The sequence below is a fragment of the Macrobrachium nipponense genome, chromosome 33, assembly GCF_015104395.2.
Source record: "Macrobrachium nipponense isolate FS-2020 chromosome 33, ASM1510439v2, whole genome shotgun sequence".
Taxonomy (NCBI): Eukaryota; Metazoa; Arthropoda; class Malacostraca; order Decapoda; family Palaemonidae; genus Macrobrachium; species Macrobrachium nipponense.
Window position 1 is genome coordinate 18,869,171 of NC_087219.1, and position 21,925 is coordinate 18,891,095.

At 39.3% G+C, this 21,925-nt stretch overlaps 1 protein-coding gene across 1 annotated transcript in view; it reads left to right on the forward strand.

The window, feature by feature from the left end:
• LOC135202993 (methionine aminopeptidase 1-like) overlaps window positions 1-14,666 on the forward strand; it is an 87,962-nt gene extending 73,296 nt beyond the window's left edge. Inside the window, exons 8-9 of the mRNA XM_064232538.1 lie at window positions 9,431-9,496; window positions 12,975-14,666. Of these exons, the coding sequence (XP_064088608.1) occupies window positions 9,431-9,496; window positions 12,975-13,135 (227 nt within the window). The 3' untranslated portion in view covers window positions 13,136-14,666. The remainder of the gene's footprint in view (window positions 1-9,430; window positions 9,497-12,974) is intronic.
• The last annotated feature ends 7,259 nt before the right edge of the window (window positions 14,667-21,925 follow it).

A 21,925-nucleotide genomic window follows, 5' to 3' on the forward strand; every position in this document is an offset into this window, starting at 1 on the left:
CCCTTGAAGGGGGACAAAGAGGAAACTTCTCTATCCTGTTGGGCATTTAATTTAAAGGTAAAACCTAGAACATTTTTATCATATTTTTAGAGACCTTGAACATCTTTGTCAAAGGTAAATGCTGGAAGAGGCAAAGTTAACCTTTGGTTTTGTGATTTTAAGAAAAACAGATGTGGTCAAAGGTTAGCCTGGAAGAGGCAAAAATCAACCTTTTGTGGTTTTAGAAAACCTAGAATGTATTTGTTGAAGGGAAAGCCTGGAAGAGGCAAAGTTAATCTTTTGTGTTGCGATTTTAGAAACTTAAAACGCCTTTGCCAATGGTTAAACTTGAAGGCAAAGTTAACTTTTGTCTTTTGGTTTTAGAAAACCTAGAATGTATTTGTGAAGGTTAAGCCTGGAAGAGGCAAAGTTAACCTTTTGTGTTATGATTTTTAGAAACTTTGTCAAGGAACACAAGGTCATCTGTGACACAATGGATAGGCTAGTGCATGAGAACTAGCTCCATATCTTCTACCTTATTGAAGTTAAACATTCATAATGTGAGCAGAAGTTGCAACTTCATTTAGTGTAAAGTCAATTTGTCGCTCCAGAATAGGATTGATGTGTCACAGTAGGAGTACAATTCAGTTTTTGCCCAATCACTACCTTAAGTATACAGAATTGTGTTTGAAAACAGTAAAGCCCTTAATCCACTAATAGTAGTGGGTAGTCTTTTCCTGAACCAAAAAAAAAAGGAGGAGCAATTCTTTATGCTCTTTTGTTTAAATCCCGGGTTTTAATATTTTGGGGAGCGTGAAGGTACAAATTTTGTATAGGAGCCTACCTTTATATTGTAAAGGTATTCATTTTAAGTGACTGTCGTTTGATAGGGCTTTTGGACCCAGGCACAGGGGTCCCTCATACCGCTCGCGTTTCATGCTGGCTGAATCGAAGCGGTTTTCTCCGCAAGACTGCTCTTTGCTGCATACATATGAGAGCCTTGCTCCCTGAATGGAATCTAACTTCTGGTGGTAGTAAAACCCATCAAGGATTCCAGATCAGGTGAGAATGTTTTGGGTTTCGTATAAGAAGCCTTTAGCTCGAATGGCTGAGCGGAGTTTTGTCTAGCTGCGCTACCCACCAACCTCTTCTTAATGTGGGAATCAGCTAAATTTAACAGTAGGTAAGATTCATCTCAAATAATCCTCCCTAAGTCTCCTACATCTGCTCCCCCTGACTCTCTCATCCAGGCTCTGTTTGACAGTTAAAAGTGTGTTTCTCAAGAAGTACTACTGTGCTGAGCTTCCGATATCCATGAAGAGACATCGCAGATTGTCTACCTCATCCTTGTCTTCGTCTTTGTCTTCTCATGCTTCCTCTTCATCCTCCTCTTTGTCTTCTGTTTCACCAATCCCTGTCAGACATTAGAGGAAGGATTTCATAGTCTCTCATAGGAAGAAGTTTTGTTGGCACCCTTTGGACCATTGTTCTTCATCTCCTTCACCTGATGCCTTAGTGGGCTGTCAAGGAGAATTCTGACAAGAGCTAAAACATTCGAAACACACCTGGTGGAGAACAGGTAAACTAGACAGTCATCGGGCAGCCATTCAATTTTTTTTTTTTTTTTTATTACCGATTCGCCTAATCGGCGGGGAGATATAGCTAAATTTAACAGTTGGTAAGTATCCAAATAATAAATTTTATTTTGAAAATTTATATTTTGTTCATGAAACTTACCTGTCAGATATATATATAGCTGTATTTTCTGAAGTCCGACAGAATTTTAAAAACTTCCGACACGCAGTGGTCGGCCAGGTGGTTAGTACCCATTCCCGCCGCTGGGAGGCGGGTATCAGGAACCATTCCCATTTTCTATTCATAATTTTTCTGTCGCCGGTGCTGAAAACACCTGTTTTCAGTACCTCCGTCTTAGGATTTTGGAAACTTCATTGCCGCTAAGTATCCTAATTGTCTTTTGATTTATTTACTTGGATTTGTGGCTAGACATACGCTATCTTAAATTGATTTGAATTTGATTCATTTTTGCTTAAAATATCTGAATCTAGTTAGGCTAGTTTCAGACGGGGTTGTCTGCAAAGATAGGGTGTGGCTACCGAAAGCTTCGGTAGATCCGCACTTGGTATGTACGAGGGGTATGGGTCTTCCTTCTTTGTTGAGATTTGTCATGTAAGGAGTGTGAGACTTTGTCTATTCCGTAAGGAAGACGTAGATTCGTATGTACGCAATTAATCAGTAAACATGTCTAATTCCGTAAGGAAGACGTATGATTCGTATGTACGCAATTAATCAGTAACAAAAGTCAGGGTAGTGAACCTGCTAACCTTCCTGTAGACTTTATTTTGCCTAACCCTGTAGTATGGCCTACGGGCTATGAATATGTCTAAGCAGAGGTGCTCGCTCTCCTTCATTGCTGTGAAGTGCTACTTCTGTAATTGTTACTCCTAACCCTGCAGTATTGCCTTCGGGCCCTAAGCAGTGTCTGTAGAGGAATTGCCCTTTCTCTGATACTCTTTTTCGATTCGTAACTTAGAATCGAAAGTGCTTGCTTTAGAGAGTAAAAGTGAAGTGCAGAAGTGCAGTGATACCCTTGTGAAGTGGAGGGTGCGTCAGATCGGCCTCGTTTCGCCTCTAGGCTGGGACCTCTGCTTGACTCCCAGGACCCGGGAGGAGCATGTCGAAAGCCTAAGGAGGGTTACAAGGAACCCCCACCGATCTGGCGTGCCTTCGGCAGTTTCTAATGAAAATCCCCAGACTGCCAAAGTGCGTGCGCGTGCACGAATCCTGAAAGTTTGCTTCTCGTCCTCCGAAGCGTCCTCTCCGTGCAGGGGTTTGGAGCTTTCGGAAGGACTCGCGCCCTCTAAATAGAAGCTTTAGAAGAGGACGCTTCACGTCCTCTCTCTCTCTCTCTCTCTCTCTCGTTATGCGTTTCAGTGAGAATAAGAAGGCGACGTCGCCTGAACTCGTGTCCGTCTTTCCACCGAGAAATACGTAAAAGAAGTCATAGTAGCAGGAAGCTTTTGAGAGCGGACGCCTGGGACGCTCGGATGGACTCCAGGCGCGCGCGGTGCACGCCAAGTGGACGCCGACGCGCTCCCAGTGGACGCCGAGCGCGCTCCAGTGGACGACCGATGCGTGCACCAGCGCACGCCAGGTGTGTCGCCTGGCTGAACGTTTCTGTTGAACTCTTCAAGCTCTTGTTTCAGATTTGGGCCTAAAGTTTTTACCTCTACCTTCGGTGATTTTTACCTCTACCTTCGGTGATACCTTCTACCTCACCTGCAAAGAATGTGAAGTAGGCAGTGCTTCGGAGGAAGCTTAAAGTGAACAGACGAAGCAAGACATCGGGTTTCGTGAATTCAAGAGGTCTCTGTCAATTAATATTGCTTTTCCCATAGGTGGATGGAGTTAAGGAAGATCTCGTTTGCTCTACCGCAACCTTTGCCATTCTGCCAATAAATTTAAGTTGCCACTACCGCAGTCAAGACTTTTGCGATAAGGCAGTTACGGGTTATGTAAGGCTCGATGTCCTGCACGTCAGGACTCTCGGCAACGTTCAGTAGGATTCTTGCAAAGGCACTCATCAAAGGACGCCTCTTCAGGAAAGCGCAAGACAGGACTTCCTTTGCCATACTGCCAATAATTTTAAGCTTTAGCAGGCATTAGTTGTGATACGGGAGAGGAAGCTGGTTGGAGAGTTTCTTCCTCTTCCAGGATAATTTTCCAAGCTTTTTAGCCCATCTGAAAGGGTTTTTCAGATGATAGATTTTGTTAGTTTCTAGTCGGGACTACGCTGCCGAATTGAACATCGTCGTTCTACTTGCCGTAAGCCCAGTCTCTTAACAGGATTCTTGCCCCTTCCTCGTTTGAGACGGGAATCGGAAAATTAAATGCTCGACTCCCTGGATTACGTTTTGTCAATTCAGTGACTTTCCCCCATTGACAATATACTTTCGTTTTGTCAAGTAAGTGGGTATCCCCTCTTTGACAAAATATCTCTTTGTCCCGTAAATGGGTTAGTTCTCATTGACAAACATCTCATTAACTTGATATTGCGTAAGCGAATAAGCTCTTATTGACAAGATTCGGAAGAGCTCTCATTCGTCATTCGCAGACTCGTACAAGAAATAGACTTGTAGACTACGTCAATGAACGCTTATGTCCAATAACATAAGAAGCTTGAGCTGACTGCTTCGACTGCTTCGATTCTCTTAAGTTTTGTTCATGAAACTTGCCTGTCAGATATGTATGTAGCTGTATTTCCGAATTCAGCTATATATATGTCTGCCAGGTAAGTAGGAACAAACTTTATTGTGATATAATTTCATTTTTTGCCTTGCTTTATTTTACTTCTGGTTGGTTCAAGTCATATACGCTTGCTGTAGTTACCTCTTCGGATGGCAACCGAGAGGTCTATTGTCTATTTTAAGGACATTTAATCGTTACTCCCTGCAGCCTTCCAGGAGTTTCCGATTTATCTTTTACCGTTGTATGGTAGTGTTCTGACGGCACAAACGCATCTATATATTTAGCGTTTTCTGTTACGCTTAAATCTACCAGCTTGAGAGTCTTTCTGCTCAAAAATAACGGACCTATTTCTTCGTAGAATAGGGTAGCTGGCAACCCAGACAAAGTTAAGAGACGACGTTCGTAAGCTGCTTGCTGCTCCTGTCACGCTGTCTGTCCTCCAGTCCAACCGAGCCAGTAACAGATCGTGCGCGTCATGCACGTAGGTTACGTCTTCTCTCCTGCGGGATTGACTGACTAACCGTATCTCTGTGCTGACGGTTACGTCTCTCCTGCGGGATTGACTGACATCTGTATCTCTGTCCTACAATCACGGACTTTAGCCTAAGATTGAGGGGATTTCTTACGTGAATGAATAAACGTTGCATTCGTTTTGCCTTACTATGTTCAACAGAGTTATCTCTTAATCCTTTCGGTGCTCGTTACCGCACGGTATGGAACTACGAGTCTACCGCAACATTGCACTTTTATTTGCTCTCCTGCTTAGGCAAAGCGCAGCCTTATTTAGGGAAGTAAGCATACTCGGGGAGGGAATGGATGAGCTTGCTGGGGACCATTTCCTTCCTGAAGAAGTTTGTTTCCCCGAATAGACTGCAATTCAGACCACAGTTTTTTTCCTACCGGGAAACTGAAAATTATTCTAGATTTAGGAATGATTCTGAACATCTCTCAGTGCGTCTATCACCTGAGGTGATAGAAAGAAAGGTGCCGGACATCTGATAGGGTTTCAGATGTCCTGGATCTTAATCTGAAAGAAGTAAAAGCGATTCGGTAGTCCCTCCAGTCCTCGAAACGAGTTTTTGGGAACCAGTGGTCCAGATCAACTCTGATATTCCACAGCTCTCTCATATCTTAAGAAGTATCTTCTCTCGGTCCTTGTTCGAGTTTACGAGAAAGAGCCTATTATAACAACAGGCGTAAAATATAACGATCCTCTACAGGTTCGTTACAGGATTGCAAAAGTCCGTACGAAATCGTCTCGATCGACGGCAGCAACTATTCACTTCCTAGTGGAATCTTTCTTTAGAAGTAAGTTGAGAGTTGTGTAGACTTTAGGGACGCCCTTTCATTCTTCTCTTCGATATGTTGAGGACGAAGAGGCGGCTTCTTCTCTGCTCCCTTATTCTCGATCCGGGATCGGTACCATTAAACGCCATCCTATGATATTGAACGGGGATGGATGTTTAGTCTCTTTTCCCCTTTTTCAATCGCTTAGGAAATGTAATAAGAGGATTTATGACGTCACAGGGAGCGACCAATGACGCTGATCGCCCCATGTTGGCCTTCAGAATCCTGGATTCACAGAGGTCACATCTTCCTAGTTCACTTTCCAAGGACCTTTTCCGAGAGAGTCGGTCTACTCTAACTCGAAAAGTACCTATAACCTCCTCCGCTCTGAGTCTGACTACGTTCAGACTATCGAGATGTTGACAGGAATAAGATTACCGTCTTCCATTTCCGTCTGAAGAATGGGATAAGCTGGCAGTCACAACTATTAAAGAATATGCAAATATGTTGTGGAATCTCGAAACTCGCTCACCATCTACTTTTTGTCTCACCTGTTTTCTCGGAGTCAGACACTCGTGCGAGAATCAGGCGACATATAGTAGCCCTGAGTTTTCTTGTTGACGAAGTCGGTTGCGTTTATACACCCCCGATGATCGTGTAACATGAGACCAGGTTGGACTGTCAGGCATTCTTCCTTCGGGACTGAATCGCCTTTTTGCTCCTCGCTCCTTTCTCCTGGCACCAGAAGCTCGAGTCAGGAGTTGATTCGCTGACGACGTTGGGTTGCGTTGATACACCCCCAAGGTTTGCTTAGATTGAATCGCCCAGGCAGTCCAGACACTCATCCTTCAGCGAAGAATAGTGCCTTATGGTCTTCAGGGTACAGCCTTGCTGTCCTTGATTCGTCTGACTGGTCAACTGGTCGGTCACCTGACTTTTTAGTACAGACGGACTGACTGTGCATGTCCAGATCGAAGCTTTCAATATGGAACCTTAGACGTAGTCTGAAGTTCTTGATGTTAAAGCATTCGAACCTCTCCTACCTGTTAACTTCTTGCATGTGATCAGGAAGGCCTAATTCTTCTAACCACCCTAGATACGACAAAGAGGGTTAGTGAAATTTTAAGCCATCGTCACAAGTTTTGGCTTTAGAGAACACAAGGCGGTGTGCTCTCTAAGCCTTCCGTTGTGGCCTAAGAATGGAAACCCGTTTTTGTCCTTGGGGGGGGGGGGGGGGGGGACGGGGGGTGGGGGGGGGGGCCCCCCAGGAGCTGAAGCAAGGATGCACAAGTTAGTGGGCAGGAGCCAGAGAGAGTCCTGTGCCCTGTCGGGTCTCTCAAGTTTTATCTACATAAAACTCAAGAAAATTCGAAGTCATTCGGGCAATCTGCAGTGTTCCGAAAAAGACCAGACTTGCCCATACGAAGAACACCCTGGCTTTAGTGTTAAGGATTCTTTCAAAAATGCTCCTTCATTGTGTTTGCACAAAGATTTGAAATCTTTTTATCTGAATGCTCACGAGGTGAGGGCGCGGCCTCGGAAGCATTTCAACAGAGCATGGCACTCAGCAACATCCTGAGTACCATGTTTTAGCGAAGCAACTCTGTGTTCACTTCACACTCCCATTCTGCGAAATGTGAAGATGGCATATGAGATCTGCTGCTCGCTAGGGCCATATGTGTCTGCAGACACAATCTTGGGGGCAAGAAGTACCACTCATCCTATCCTGTAGAAAATGGTAGGAAGAGCTCTTAATTTAGTTGATGAGTCGCCGACAACGGCGACTTCTTAACTCTTAAGCCCTTAGTTAAAACACCTTAACTTTGGCTAGGTTGGTCAGGTGGTGATATATATATTATATTTATTTTACTTCTTAGCCCTCATGGTATGGTCAATATGGTCTAGTCACGTCGTGGTCTCGCCCCTGTTGACAGATCATCTGGAGTGCACCAGCTATATAGGTCTCTACCTCGCTGGCAACTCTAGTAGCACAAGCAGACTTACGTGGCAGTAACCACGAAGCCAGCTATGCTAACAGGTGGAACCAAGATGTAAATCATCTGCATGCATTTGTTTCCTAAAATCCTTCTATTCTGTCCCTTCCCACCTCCAAAGGTGGGATTCAGCTATATATATATCTGACAGGTAAGTTTCATGAACAAAATGATATTGTTATGATACAATAAAGTTTGTTCATACTTACCTGGCAGATATATATAATCAAGTACCCACCCACCTCCCCTCAGGGGACAGTGGAAATAAAAATTATGAATAGAAAATGGGAATGGTTCCTGATACCCGCCTCCCAGCGGCGGGAATGGGTACTAACCACCTGGCCGACCACTGCGTGTGTCGGAAGTTTTTAAAATTCTGTCGGACTTCAGAAAATACAGCTATATATATATCTGCCAGGTAAGTATGAACAAACTTTATTGTATCATAACAATATCATTTTCAAGTAGGTACAAACTTGCTTTTAATTATGTTTTCATAATATTACAGGACTAACATGTAGTAATATAGCAATTTATTTGAAAAATATTATATGCCAAAAATTTATTATTTTGATTGATTTCTGTAGTATAATAAAAAATCATCAGAGAAACCAGCAATTGACTTTATGGCAGTTTTTACCAGATAGCCAGTACTGTGGAACCTCTTGTTTTCTCTCATAATCCATTCCAAAATGTTTCACAAAGTCCAAAACATACAAAATCTGAAACTATAATTCCCATGAAGCATAATGTAACTCCAAATGTAATACACTGTATTGATAATAAACACAGTTTTACATACAGAAAACATTGAGAAATAAATATAATTGACTAATAAAATGGATGAATAAACATTTAAGATTTCTTTTACCTTTATGGAAGACAGAGAGGAGGGGAGAGGGAGGAGGAGAGGGTATTCTTTGGAAGGGGAGTCCCCCTCCAGAAGGACTTCAGGTATCAAGGACCTGTCTTGGGTTACTTCTTTTCGTTTTGTACTGGCAGTAGGACAAGCTTGAGTCACTGGACCCCTGTTGCACAACAAAACTGTCCAGAGACATTTGTTTCGGACCTCCTTTTAAAATTTGCCTAAAGTGAAACACAGCATTATCATTAAACATGATTAAACATGTAGGTGACACAGATTACATCGTTGTTGGGATGATAATTCTCTAGAAAATTTTATATATCTCTCCACTTTGCAAATGTCCATAATTACTGAAGTAGGCCTGTTTGCTCTCTGAATTTTTCAAACCAGCCTCTGCTGGCCTTACATTCACTAACAGCAGCACTTGTAGGCATTTTCTTACTGAGCTCGGCATGCAACATCCTCTAACACTTCGCTACAAGTTCTTTCTTAAATTCTATAGTGTTTTTCCCTTTTTTTTTTTTACAGAAGGGCTGGCACTTGGAACTTTCTTTGGTCCCATGTTGGATAATTTAGTAGTTGCACTTGAATAAAAAATCACAAATAAGCACAAGAAACAAGGAACACAAAAGTAGAATGGGTCACGAGAGAACACAAGATGCTTTGTTTGGGTGGTCGATACGGGGTCTAGTCACGAAGTGGGCCCTGGAAGGAGCATTTCTGGATTTACAAAATCCAAGGATATGTTTGAAACCCGAGTCAAAATTTTGTTGGAAAAAGTTTATGAAAACCAAATCTTATGGAACCAGGGTGTACAAAATCCGAGGTTTGACTGTATACATACTGAAAGCAAAAGTTTAGTCCAGTTAGCATGCAAATAAAGTTTTTCCTCCTTTCTTGTTTCTTGGTGTTCAGAGGTGACAGGAAATTCTTAGAGATAACTAGAAGCACACAGGTGTAATACATACTATATATATTGCCATTTTTGTGTTGCAATATTTTGCACTTTAAATGCTTTAACTTACTGATTTATTTCCAGAAAATAAGGCTGTTGGTATCATGAAACCTGGACATACTTTCACCATTGAACCTATGATTTCGGAAGGTAAGTTAGATGAGTTTTTACATGGCGAATAAGAAAATGACATGTATTTATGTATTTTATATATAACAGTACGTACGATATTTGCTGGCATATTAGACATACTTTTTTATTTTTAAATATATAAAAAAAACTGCCCTACGTCCAATGTGGCCGTATCACGGATGGGAGACCAAGCTTATGACAATAAATCTCATGTAAATTTACACTTGCATATAAAGGAAACCAAGTGAAATTTACCATAAATTTGTGATAACAGACTGATAATTAAACTTATGAAAATTGCGTGTGATGCATCTGCTTTTAGCCAGTCAGCTATTCGCCATGAATGGATGTAAACAAACTCATAGTGCCGCCGTGGTGGCCTGTCACAGTACAGTGGACCCTTGCTTATTTGTGGTTTGGCAACAGCGGATTCAGTTATTTGCGTATGTTTTGGCGACACATTTCTCAATAAATAGCAGAAAATTTGGTAATTTGCAGACTTTTTTTGTCAAAAAAATTCACTGGTTGCTGTATTTACATCTTATTTTTGCCACTAAATACATTATGTATCATAAAAAATGTGTTACAAGATAACATAAAAATAGGCAGTTTTAAGGCTTCTTAGAGAGGTATTTGGTGTTCCAGCTATTAACCCTTAAACGCCGAAGCGGTAAAAAAAAAAATTCTCCCCCGTGTGCCGGAGGTGTTTCAGAGTGAGCGCGGGAGCGGAAAAAATATTTTTTTCAAAAAATCACAGCGCGCTTAGTTTTCAAGATTAAGAGTTCATTTTTGGCTCCTTTTTTTGTCATTGGCTGAAGTTTAGTATGCAACCATCAGAAATGAAAAAAAATTACCATTATCATATATAAATAATGCGATATATGATAGTGCAAAAACGAAATTTCACATATAATTGTATTCAAATCACGCTGTGCGCAAAACGGTTAAAGGTAACAAGTTACTTTTTTTTCGTTGTAATGTACACTAAATTGCGATCATTTTGGTATATAACACATTGTAAAACGATAAAAGCAACACAGAGAAAATATTATCACAAAATAATGCATAAATTCGTAACGCCCGGATGTAAACAAATATTTTTTTCAAAAATTCACCATAAATCTAAATATTGTCCTAGAGACTATCAATTTCTTTCAAAATGAAGACAAATGATTGAATATTACTATACTGTAAGAGTATTAGCTTACAATTGCAGTTTTCGACTATATCTGACGAGTTAAAGTTGACCGAATGTCGAATTTTTTTATATATATATTTATTATATGCAATTATTTCGGAAATAAGAAAAGCTACAACCTTCAAATATTTTTCGTTTTATTCTACATGAAATTGCGCACATTTTCATATATAAAACTATGAAATGCCTAATATGAAACGGAGCAAATATTCCGAGAATGGGACGTACACATTTCGGAGATTTGTGGCGGAGAATCCGCGCGCGGAGGGAAGGAAAGATTTTTTTAAAATTCACCATAAATCTAAATATTTTGCTAGAGACTTCGAATTTGTTTCAAGATGAAGATAAATGACTGAATATTACTAGACTGTAAAGAGTTTTTAGCTTACAATTTGCGTTTTTCGACCATTTCGGTAGAGTCAAGTTGACCGAACGTGGTTTTTTTTTTCTATTTATCGTGATTTATATGCAAATATTTCAAAAATGAGAAAAGCTACAACCTTCAATTATTTTTTATTGTATTCTACATGAAATTGCGCACATTTTCATATATAAAACTTTATGTAACGGCTAATTTAAAATGGTGCAAACATTACCACAATCGCACGTATGATTTTTTCGGAAGAGTTACCGCTCGGACGTAAAGAAAATGTTATTTTTTTTCATAAATTCACCATAAATCAAAATATTGTGCTAGAGACTTCCAATTTGTTGCAAAATGAAGGTAAATGCTTGAATATTACTAGAATATAAGCGTTTTAGCTTACAATTGCGTAGAGTCAAAGTTGACCGAAGGTTGAAATTTTGTCAATTATTGTTATTTATATGAAAATATCTCAAAACTGATAAAAGCTACAACCATGGGTTGTTTTTAGTTGTATTGTGCATGAAATTGCGCACATTTCCATATATATAAAACTTTATATAACGGCTAATTTTAAAATGGTGCAAACATTACCACAATCACATGTATGATTTTTTTTGGAAGAGTTACCGCGCGGACGTAAAGAAAAAGTTTTTTCATAAATTCACCATAAATCGAAATAATGTGCTAGAGACTTCCAATTAGTTGCAAAATTAAGGTAAATGATTGAATATTACTAAAATATAAGAGTTTTAGCTTACAATTGCATTTTTCGACCATTTCGGTAGAGTCAAAGTTGACCGAAGGTTGAAATTTTGGCACTTATTGTTATTTATATGAAAATATCTCAAAACTGATAAAGGCTACAATCATGAGTATTTTATTGTTGTATTTTACATAAAAATGCGCACATTTTCATATATAATACTTCATGTAACGGCTAATTTACAATGGTACAAAAATTATGTCAAAGTGACGAAATAATTTCCGAGATGTGTCACAGATACTTTTTAGTGCGGCAAGATAGAAATTCGCTCTTGCCCGCCTGCGTAACGATTGTGAACAAAACAACACCTTGATCCGTGAACTCCCAGCATCCCCCAAGGCGCGTGATTCAAAAGTTTTAGGCTGGTAGGCCTATAAGTATTTTTCCGCGAATTTAAAAAAAATACTTTTGTAAGTCGACGTAAAATACGTCCAGTCAGCACACGAGAGACAAAAAATGTCCACGTAAAATACATCCAGTTGGCAGTAAAGGGTTAAAATACACAGTTATAAGCATTTTTATAGGTTTCCAATATATCGTGGATTTTCTGTATCCGTGGGTGGTTGTGGTACATAACCCCTGTGAATACCAGGGGTCTGCTGTAACACAAATATTTTTATTGAGGTGAATTTCATTTAATTTCCTTTAAAGGTGAATGTAAATTTTGATATGATTTCATACATTATTTCAGTATACTCTCACAAAATTGTATTTCATACACAGAATCATACTTTTTTCACTTCAAAATCACTTCAAAATCTTTCAGTAAATGTATGATGAAACATAATTTGCTAAATTGTTTCTTTCCATAAAATATTTTTGTAAAATAGGGGTGCGTATTATGCAAGGGTGCGTCTATATGCTGGCAAATGTGGTGCATCTCTTTTACTGGAATAACTTATTCCATGAATTACTTGGAATAAATAAAGTTCTGCAAAACTTAGGAGTTTGTTTAGTTCATGTTTTCCAAAAGTACAACTTTCTATCCTTGATGAATGTGTATATTGCTTCCTTCAGGATTAAGCTCGACACATTTCCCCTTTTCCCTCTTGTTTCTAGCTGGTAAGGGCTAGATAAAAGCTTATGTTTTTGTCCTGTTGATTGTGATGAAAAATGTAAATTGAATTTTCAAGATGAGATATGTTTCAATAAAGGATGGTTTTATCAGGCACTTGGAAAGACGAACAGTGGCCTGATAACTGGACTGCTGTGACAACTGACGGGAAGCTTTCGGCACAGTTCGAGGAGACTTTGCTTGTCACCGACACGGGAGTCGAAGTCCTCACACGACGCAGAGAGAAGAATGGCCAGCCGTATTTTATGGACTGAGGGTAGTGTCCCAAAGAGCAGCTTTTAGCCTGCGAATGCATCACCTTGCACATTGCACCACAGAGAGGAGACCAAATGTTATCAGTTGTGGAAGAATTTCACACTTCATTTATGAGGGGTTACCATCTTTTTACATTTTTACTGTATATCCCTTGATTGTGGAAGCCAGCGAATCACAGCATTTCATCTGGATCCCATAGGTTTTTAGTTTCTTTAATATATTTGATTTTTCTCTTCTGTACTGACGACCACCAAGGGAGATCTAGAAATGGGATCAAGATGCAGCCTTTTCTTTTTTTGTTTTATTTCAGATCAGCTGAATGTTGAATAATTATCATTTCATTTTCTTGGGGTAAAAGTGATAAAGGATTATTTAAATTATAATATTCAATTTGAAAGTGTGTGTTTACAGAAAATGAATTCTAATTTTGCTATTGTAGAAAGCGCACGTACGGGGACACGGCAGTGATGTAAAAAACAAACTTCCTTGGAAATATGTGCTCATATTTAAAGACGAAGGAATTATTCGAGTTTTGTATTCTAACAGTGAATGACTTGAAATGAGAGTTAGTAAAGGGTACCAGCTGTGGCCTGGAGCCATGGCAGCTGATAGTCAGGGAATGAAATGCTGTGCAATAATTTAATGACCACCATTTGTATTAAAGGTGACAGGAGTTGCGGAGGAACATGAAACTCTCCATTACCATTTTACACTATTGTTAGTGTGATATTGTTTTAGGTGAGGTAAAGGTGATGCAATGTAATTTTGGAGTAATTGTCACTACAGTATTGCTAAGTTAGATGAAATTCAGCATTGACCATAATAATTATTTCCAAGATGTCCAACATTGGGAAGAACTTTATGCTTTCAAAGAATATATTTTTATCAGTGGGTAAAATGTAATAAGGTTCTTTTAATATTTTTAAATTCTGTTTTATTCATCATGAAAGGTTTGGTAGTTAACTTCATTATCACCCTCAATTTGGTGCACTTTCTTTGCATAATGACGAGTTCCCTTTAAAGTTAGTTGTCACGTTCCAGATCACTTTATATTTTTAGCAAGGGAAGTTGCTATATATTGTATTTAGGTTAGATTGGCCAGTGGGAAAATTTGAGTTCGTTTATCCACAATTATAAAACAGTGAGCCAGATTTACTCCACATATTTATCTGTAAAGCTACTAGTATTATTTACCCCACGATCATGAAATGTATTGTTCGCAGTCAGCTAACTTTGCAAGGCTGATTTTAGATACTATTCCATTGTACTCCAGAAATGAAACCTTTCTTTTATGTGATACTCTTATAACTTGTTTTTTGTTCCCCTATTGTAGTAATTGTTTGGAATGCCTGGTTCTGTTTCAGAACATGTAAGAGGAAGAAAACCATTTGTACTCCTTCAGATATAACTCAATGAACCTATTTTGCATAAAAAAAAGAATTTGTAAGCATTTCCCAGTTCATGTAAAATTTGTTCCTTGTTGTATTGTATGAAATAATGCCCTTATTTAAATATATTGTTTGAATACCACTTGTTGAAATCATTTTACATTATGGTGTTGTCTTTATTGATATTTTGCAAAGAAGGATATGTTTTACACTTGGTTGAACGTGGATTTCATTGCCTTTGTCACTGAAAGAGATTTCTTTAGAAGGTAAGTAGAAGTGCATAGAACTGGATCAGGACCTTTGTTATTTCTCAAGCTTTTATTTTGTAAATGTCAAATCCTTTTTCAAGCTTTCAAAGTCCTTAGAAATATGTATTGATGAATTCTCTTTTCATTTAGTATTTATAACAAAGAGTATAGAGAATAAAGAAAGGACACTCGTGCCTCCCCTTTGTAACTTTGGGCGACTGTGGCACCTATTCTGATAGGGATGTAATTGGATTTGGAAGATGTCAACAACATGACAGGGACAGTTCTGTGCTGCAGTTAATAATTCAAAAAAGGAAAAGGCCCGAGTTATAATTTTTTCATTCCCCAAAGACAAGAAAAGGTGAGTGATATGTTTTCAGTTACATTTTATCAAAACTAAGTGCACACTAACAAAATTATGAGATATGTTGATGGTTATTCTCTCGTTGTTCTTTTGACCAAAGTCTTAAATTTTTTTTCTCTCCTTTTCCTTCTTCTTTTCCTTCTTCTCAGGATTAATCCCTGAGAATCAGCCCAAGAAGAGTCTACTTAAGACTCAGAGGTCTAGAAAAACTAAGCCCTATTAATAATAATAATGACCAAAGAGTATACTGTACGCTGAACTCTATTCTTTGGTTGTTTCATTCACCATGTTTCGTCTAGACACTACAACGGTTACTTAGTGTTGTTGCAGTGAATTACTGCTAAAGTTTTTTCATATAGTAGAGTTTGTCTGTCTAATTGGGTTTCCCAGAAACGCTTGGTTTCATAATCGCTTAGTTTTAATTATGGGACTTGCCCAGCAGTTAAATTCTGAAATTCATGGTTTGCGCCAATTTTTTTGTTTTGTTTTGGCTAGGTAGTAATACCCCGCCCACTTTTGGGGAAAGAGAGGAACCACTTGGCAAAAAGCTCAGTTTGTCTCTGCCGGCTGATTGCTATAGACCGGTTGTCGGATGCAGTTAATTCTAGAATTCTTGACTTTAACTTTTGTTTACATGGCAATTGGTGAAATATTTTTCATTGTGTTGGCGGATTCGGTGATATCTAGTTAGTGTTAGGTTCTTGTTTTTTAGAGATCTTGATAGTTACTGATTTTGTTTACTGACTTGACTCTGTTTGCAACATGTCAGACTAGTGTTTCTTATTAGGTATTTTGCGAAAGGATGTACGTAATACTAGGTTGACCAAAGAGTCTTATGCTGCACATACTTTGTGTTTGGCTTGCTGTGGACAAGTATGTTTTTTGGATTCAAGATGTAATGAGTGTGTTGGTTGGGAGGAGAGAACTTGAGGAACTCCGTCTCATTTAAGAAAATTAGATAAGAGATGGAAAGAGAAAGGCTTTAGCTATAGGTAATTCAAAATCAGCTGATCAGGGATCATTGGATTTTAAACTCATTTGAGTGTTGCTGTTATTTCTCTAGCCGCAGTTCCCTTGCTGTGCCTCTCTCAAGTTTCAGGCTCCCACACTTCCGATCCCAACCCCATCGCCAGCCTTGAGGAAAAACTTGAAAAGTGCTTTATGCTGTTATTGCAGACAATAGAGTAGCTTTGTTCATAATCTTAAGTGAAAGTCCTAATGGACAAGCTAAAAGTGATAGTGCAGTGTTAGTGGAGGAGGTGGCTGTTTGTCCCATCGACTCCCTGGCAAAGGTCACTGGCATACTCCCCAAAATTTGGGAGGAGTCAAACCGGTAGCCTAAGAGAGGTTGGTGGGGTCTGCTCACGAGCAGTCCCCCCACCCCCCTCAGTTCAACCTGTTGGATGTGCATAAGTTGTCTAGTTCGGAAGATTCCTCTCCGTGTCATCATCGTCAGTGGCCCTCATGGACTAAGTCTTGGCCTCTTAAGAAGGCCGCTACAGAAAGACTAAATGCTGGTCAATGACCACTCTCCACCTCACCTACACCTGAGTTTCCAGATGCCACAGATTCCTTGCATTACAATCTTTGATTGTTTTTAACCAGTTTCCAGCTCTTGCTAGAAGATTTATACTATTGTTAAAACCTCAGGTTTGTTAGCTATGAAAAATACAATTTAGTTAAAAAATTTGCCATTTTTTGTGCTTAACACTGAAACCAAGTTCATGAACTCGAAAAAGAACAAGCTTGTGTGTACTAAACATACTTGCAATGTCTTAAGTAACAAGATTGAAGGTATCCTCATTTTTCTGGCTTTCCTTGTGATTATATTCCTGTTTTCCATTTAATTTTTGAATAATATGGTTAGAAACATAGTAGTTGTATATGTCAACAGTTGCAGAAAAATAAGAAAAAAGAAAAGTTGCAATCTGGTATGACTATGTAATGTTGAAAAAACCTTGAAGAACCTAAAAATGTAATATAACGAACAAAAGCTTAGCTTGTCACCATCATTAATGTTAGTGCATCGGGGCCCAGTACAATAAAGTAAAGATATAAATTTCAGTATGATAAATTAAAGACATCAATTTACAATGGAGGAGTTTGTTTATATTGCGGCTTGATATATCTTGTAAATTTATTTATGTATTTCCTTTCATCCATAATTTTCAACCTTTTGAATGAAACCTGGCTTAGCACCAGTAGTTGTAGATACAGTTGACTCCCGTATTCGCCTTATCGAGATTTGTGGATTTCCTCTTGGACCATATGTACCCGTTATTCACTGGAAATTCCCGTTCTCGGCATTTTTAGTTGAGAAATACATATTCACAAATTACTATATTTTCCTATTCTGTGACTAAATGCACTTTTTGTGATAAAACTTTTAAATATTCAGGTATAAGCATTTTTAGAGGGCTTTTCCTGTGTTTGAACTATCAAATAGGTAGTTATAAGCGTATTTAGAGGGGTTCTAAGTATATTTGCGGATTTTAGCTATTCCCAGGAGGGGGGTTCTGGGACCCATCCCCCACGAGTGTGGGGGTTTTACTGTTAAGAGAGGATAAGCTCTATGTATTTACTAATTTTTCCAATAGAATATATAAATAATCAATCCAGATTAGTGCATTGCTATAAAATAAATAATAATAAAAGAACAGAAGATAGTGCTACAACCGACTGAAGGGCTTATGTTAGTCTCAAATATTAGTGTGGTGTATGCCAGCAGAGTTTACACGCTCACCGTTGGTCCGGTAGTTACAATTTTCCTATAAGAACTCTTGAGTGACCGTTCATTCTTTACTTATCTATAGTACTCTGTTTGTAATACTATGTATTTGGATCCGAAGTACAAAAAGTAAGCCTGTGCCTATTTTTATAGTTATGTAAATGTATTTCACTTGCAAATGTATATTGAAATGAAGAGTTTGAGTGTCATTATTAATGTCTCATATTTGTGAACAGCTTATTAAGGCTTCTTGTAGCCAAATCTAAAATTTATCTCATTTTATACATTGTATGGTAGGCCAACATTAATGCTGTTGTGTAAGATTGCAGCTCTTGACAGAAATATATTGCATGGGTCAAATATGTGGTTTTTAATTTTTTTTTTGCAGGCAGGCAGGTTAAAATTGGTGTGCTGCTCTTTGTACACCTTGATCTCTTGGTGGTTTGGAGTCCCATGAAGATGCAGGTGACTTCTCTACCTGGAAATCAGTGGATCAAAGGTATTTTCCATAAAGTCATTGCCAGGTGACTTATTAAGACTAACCATCCATTCATGAGTAGAACTTCTTTCTCTTCACATGAAACCAAAGTTGTCTTGGATATATGCATTCTTTCTTGCTGTGCTACACAGTTATGCTACATAGCTTTTATCAGTGAGGAATGGAAGATGTTGGGACTTAGCATCTACTGCTGCAGTTGCCAACCTTTCCACTGCTCAAGAGAGAGATGCAAAGAGTGAGTCTTTTTCATCAATATTCTCTCTTAAGGGAATAAAAGAACAATCACCAAGGATAAGACAAGATGGGTTTGCGTTACTGATATAACGCAAATCCAGCTTGTCTTAGCCTCGGTGTTTGTTCTTTTATTCTGTTGTCTTTTATATTATTGAACAAACCTTGGTCTTTTATACTATGGAATAAACCTTTGTCTTAACATGAGGATAAATTCTCTGGTGCCAGCTGGAGTCCAGTTAAAAGTAGCACAAGGAACTGGTGGCAACAGGTGTCAGCCAATAGGGGAGAAGGAAACAAGCTACATGACCTGCTTTACCCCCAGCATTTCTCTAACCATCTTCGTAACAAGACAGTTTAGTGCCCATCTTTTGCAAGAAGCCAGTTACTTTACACTTCCTGCCCTCATAAGCCTATGGCATTTAGGTTTTTGTGTGTGTGTATATTTTGTGTTCTTTGAACTGTTTAAATTCCATTTCCCAAATGAAAGCCTGTGTCTCAGGTATGCCTACCAGGCATCAGAAATGTCTTGGAGATGGTAGCAACCCTTGTTCCCGTTTCTTTGTTTTCTTTGTCTACTGACCTCAACATATTTGTAGTAGGTGCAGATCTGATGTATGCAACATAAGTAACCTTTGCTGTGTGTGTTGTCTTTGGTCTCCAGAGCATTGGAAAAGATTTGCTAATATGAGGCAGTATAAGAAGGAGGCAACGGTGCCTTTTTGGGAAGGCTTCTCGTCTCCTTTGATGGTTGGCATTCACATTCAGCCTCTTCCTTACCAAAGTCTCCTTTCGCTGCTGCTTTTTCTCACAAAGCTTATTCTCTCTCATTCTTCTTTGGCTATGTCCTTATAACCCGTTCCTTTGCTCCCCATTCTCATGAGGGAGGAAGCAGCTCCCTCTAGTGCAGTTTTTTCAGAAGATTCGAAGATGTCTGACTGTTGGGCATCACTAGACCTATGAGGGGTACCAACCCTTTCTGGTCTTTTGTCTCGCTGCATGTCGTCTCATACCACAAGGACTTCAGCCATGACAGTTTCCTGATCTCCTGTTTCAGTGCAGTCATCTCACCTACAATGGCTCTCCTAATGCTATGGTCTTCGTGACGTCATCCAATCTGTCAACGGCCCTCCCAACACCTATCTCCGTGCCAACTCCTCCCAGGCAGGAACCATCGACATCCTCCCCAAGTCTTCTACATCTGCTCCCCCAGACTCTCTCATCCAGGCTCTGTTTGACAGAGTTAAAAGTGTGTTTCTCAAGAAGTACTACTGTGCTGAGCTTCCGATATCCAAGAAGAGATGTCGCAGATTGTCTACCTCATCCTTGTCTTCTCCTGCTTCCTCTTCATCCTCTTCTTTGTCTTCTGTTTCACCAATCCCTGTCAGACATTGGAGGAAGGATTTCATAGTCTCTCTTAGGAAGAAGTTTTGCTGGCAGCCTTTGGACCATTGTTCTTCATCTCCTTCACCTGATGATTGGCCATCGAAGCACATCCGTGTTAGTCCAGTTCCTTCATCTTTGCACAGCCTTACTGCCAATGTAGTGCACATCATGATTCTCCTGCTTTAGAACTAGATCCACGGCCTTCTTGTTACAAGGAACAGGACTCGATTGTCCAACAAGTCTGTAAGAAGGATCTCAATACTCTAGTTAAGAAGTTAATTGTGAAGCAACTTTCTCAGGACAGATCTTCCTCACTCTCATTCAAGTTCACATCCTCCCAGGAGGGATAGTGAGTGGCGTTTTCACTCACATGGCCATCCTTCACGACACAGCAGCCCAATACGGGTCTACGACAGTTCGCCGCCAATGTAAAAGCTGGCAAACATGCACAGGGTACATTAAATTAGAAATAGGATAATAGGAAAGTATAGCCTAGATATTGATAATTTAGCACGTTAGTAGTATTATCATTTTGTCAATGAAAAAACCAAATTTGCCTCAAAATGAAGAAGCTAATACAAAGCTTATACAGTTTTTTTACTCGACCGCATCTATTCAGATTAAAGGAGACAAACTACCACAAGTTGGGTTAGCATGGTCAGAGAGTTTGCCAAATGAGTAAAGTAATCCTCGCAGTTTTTTCTCTCGACCGTATCTCAGAGATCAAAGGCAAGAATAGAGAAAGATTGTTTTGAGAAATTTAATCATGAAACTTCATTTGAACACTATATAATATCTAAAACATGATTCATACTGTATGATACATTAGATTATATGTAATAACTAATGATACCTATATTGAAGAAACCTATGTACAAAAACTGATTACTGATACTGCACAGATACAAAAACTGATACTCCACAGATCGTGCTGTCTCTTCAGAAGTTGTGTGCTAGTCCTCGTAGATAGTCCATGTTATCTCTGTGGAAAATATCAACATTCGTTCATCAACAGCGGCAGCACCACTATCGAATAACAAAAAATCCTCAAAAACATCAGGATGCTTTTCATAGTGCGTGTACTCAGAGGTATGGCGAGGTCGGCTAACGAAAGTGGGTTCGGAGGGGCGGCCAGGGTAGCAACTCTTTTCCTCTCTACCATCCGTTTCAAGTTGGGCATGTTCGGCAGAGCACCTTGTCCAGCTTGCGATAAATTTTCGGTGGCTGCGGCTATCACTTGTGCGGTTTGGTCTTGCGTTTGAACGTCAAGATTTCTCAAGTCCGTTAGGGCTGTCATCACTTCAACGTTAGCTGCGTCTCCGAGGTGTGTATGGGCACCAATAAGCTTGGTTATTCTTCCTTGGTGAACATGAATACGCCCCTTGCAGGAAGAACGTTGATCACAACGCCAGAACTGCGTTTCGCCGTCTTTTGAAACCTAATCGAAAACGTATGTTGTGCCGTTGTCAACGAATTTTTCCTTTCCACGAACGGACAAAACAGGCGGCATTATGGCTTTGGAACGTTGAAGAACAGAGCACAGAGCAATGAAGACTAAGTGACGACTCTTGGTTCGTGCGGTACTTATAGACTATAATTTTCTATAACTCACCTTGTGGTAGTTTGCCTCATTTGATCTCTGAGATACGGTTGAGAAACTGCGAGGAATATAATTAGGTACTTTACTCATTTTGGCAAACTGTTTGACCACGCTAACCCAACTTGTGGTAGTTTGCCGCCCACTTTGATCTCCGAGATGCGGTCGAGTAAAAAAACCGTATAAGCTTTGTAAGCATCTTCATTGAGGCAAATTTGGCTTTTTCATTGAGAAAATTATAATAATACCAATAATGATAATAACAGTAACGTTATAAATTATCAATCTCTTGGCTATACTTTCCTATTATCCTATTCCTTATTTAATATATCCTGTGCATGTTTGCCA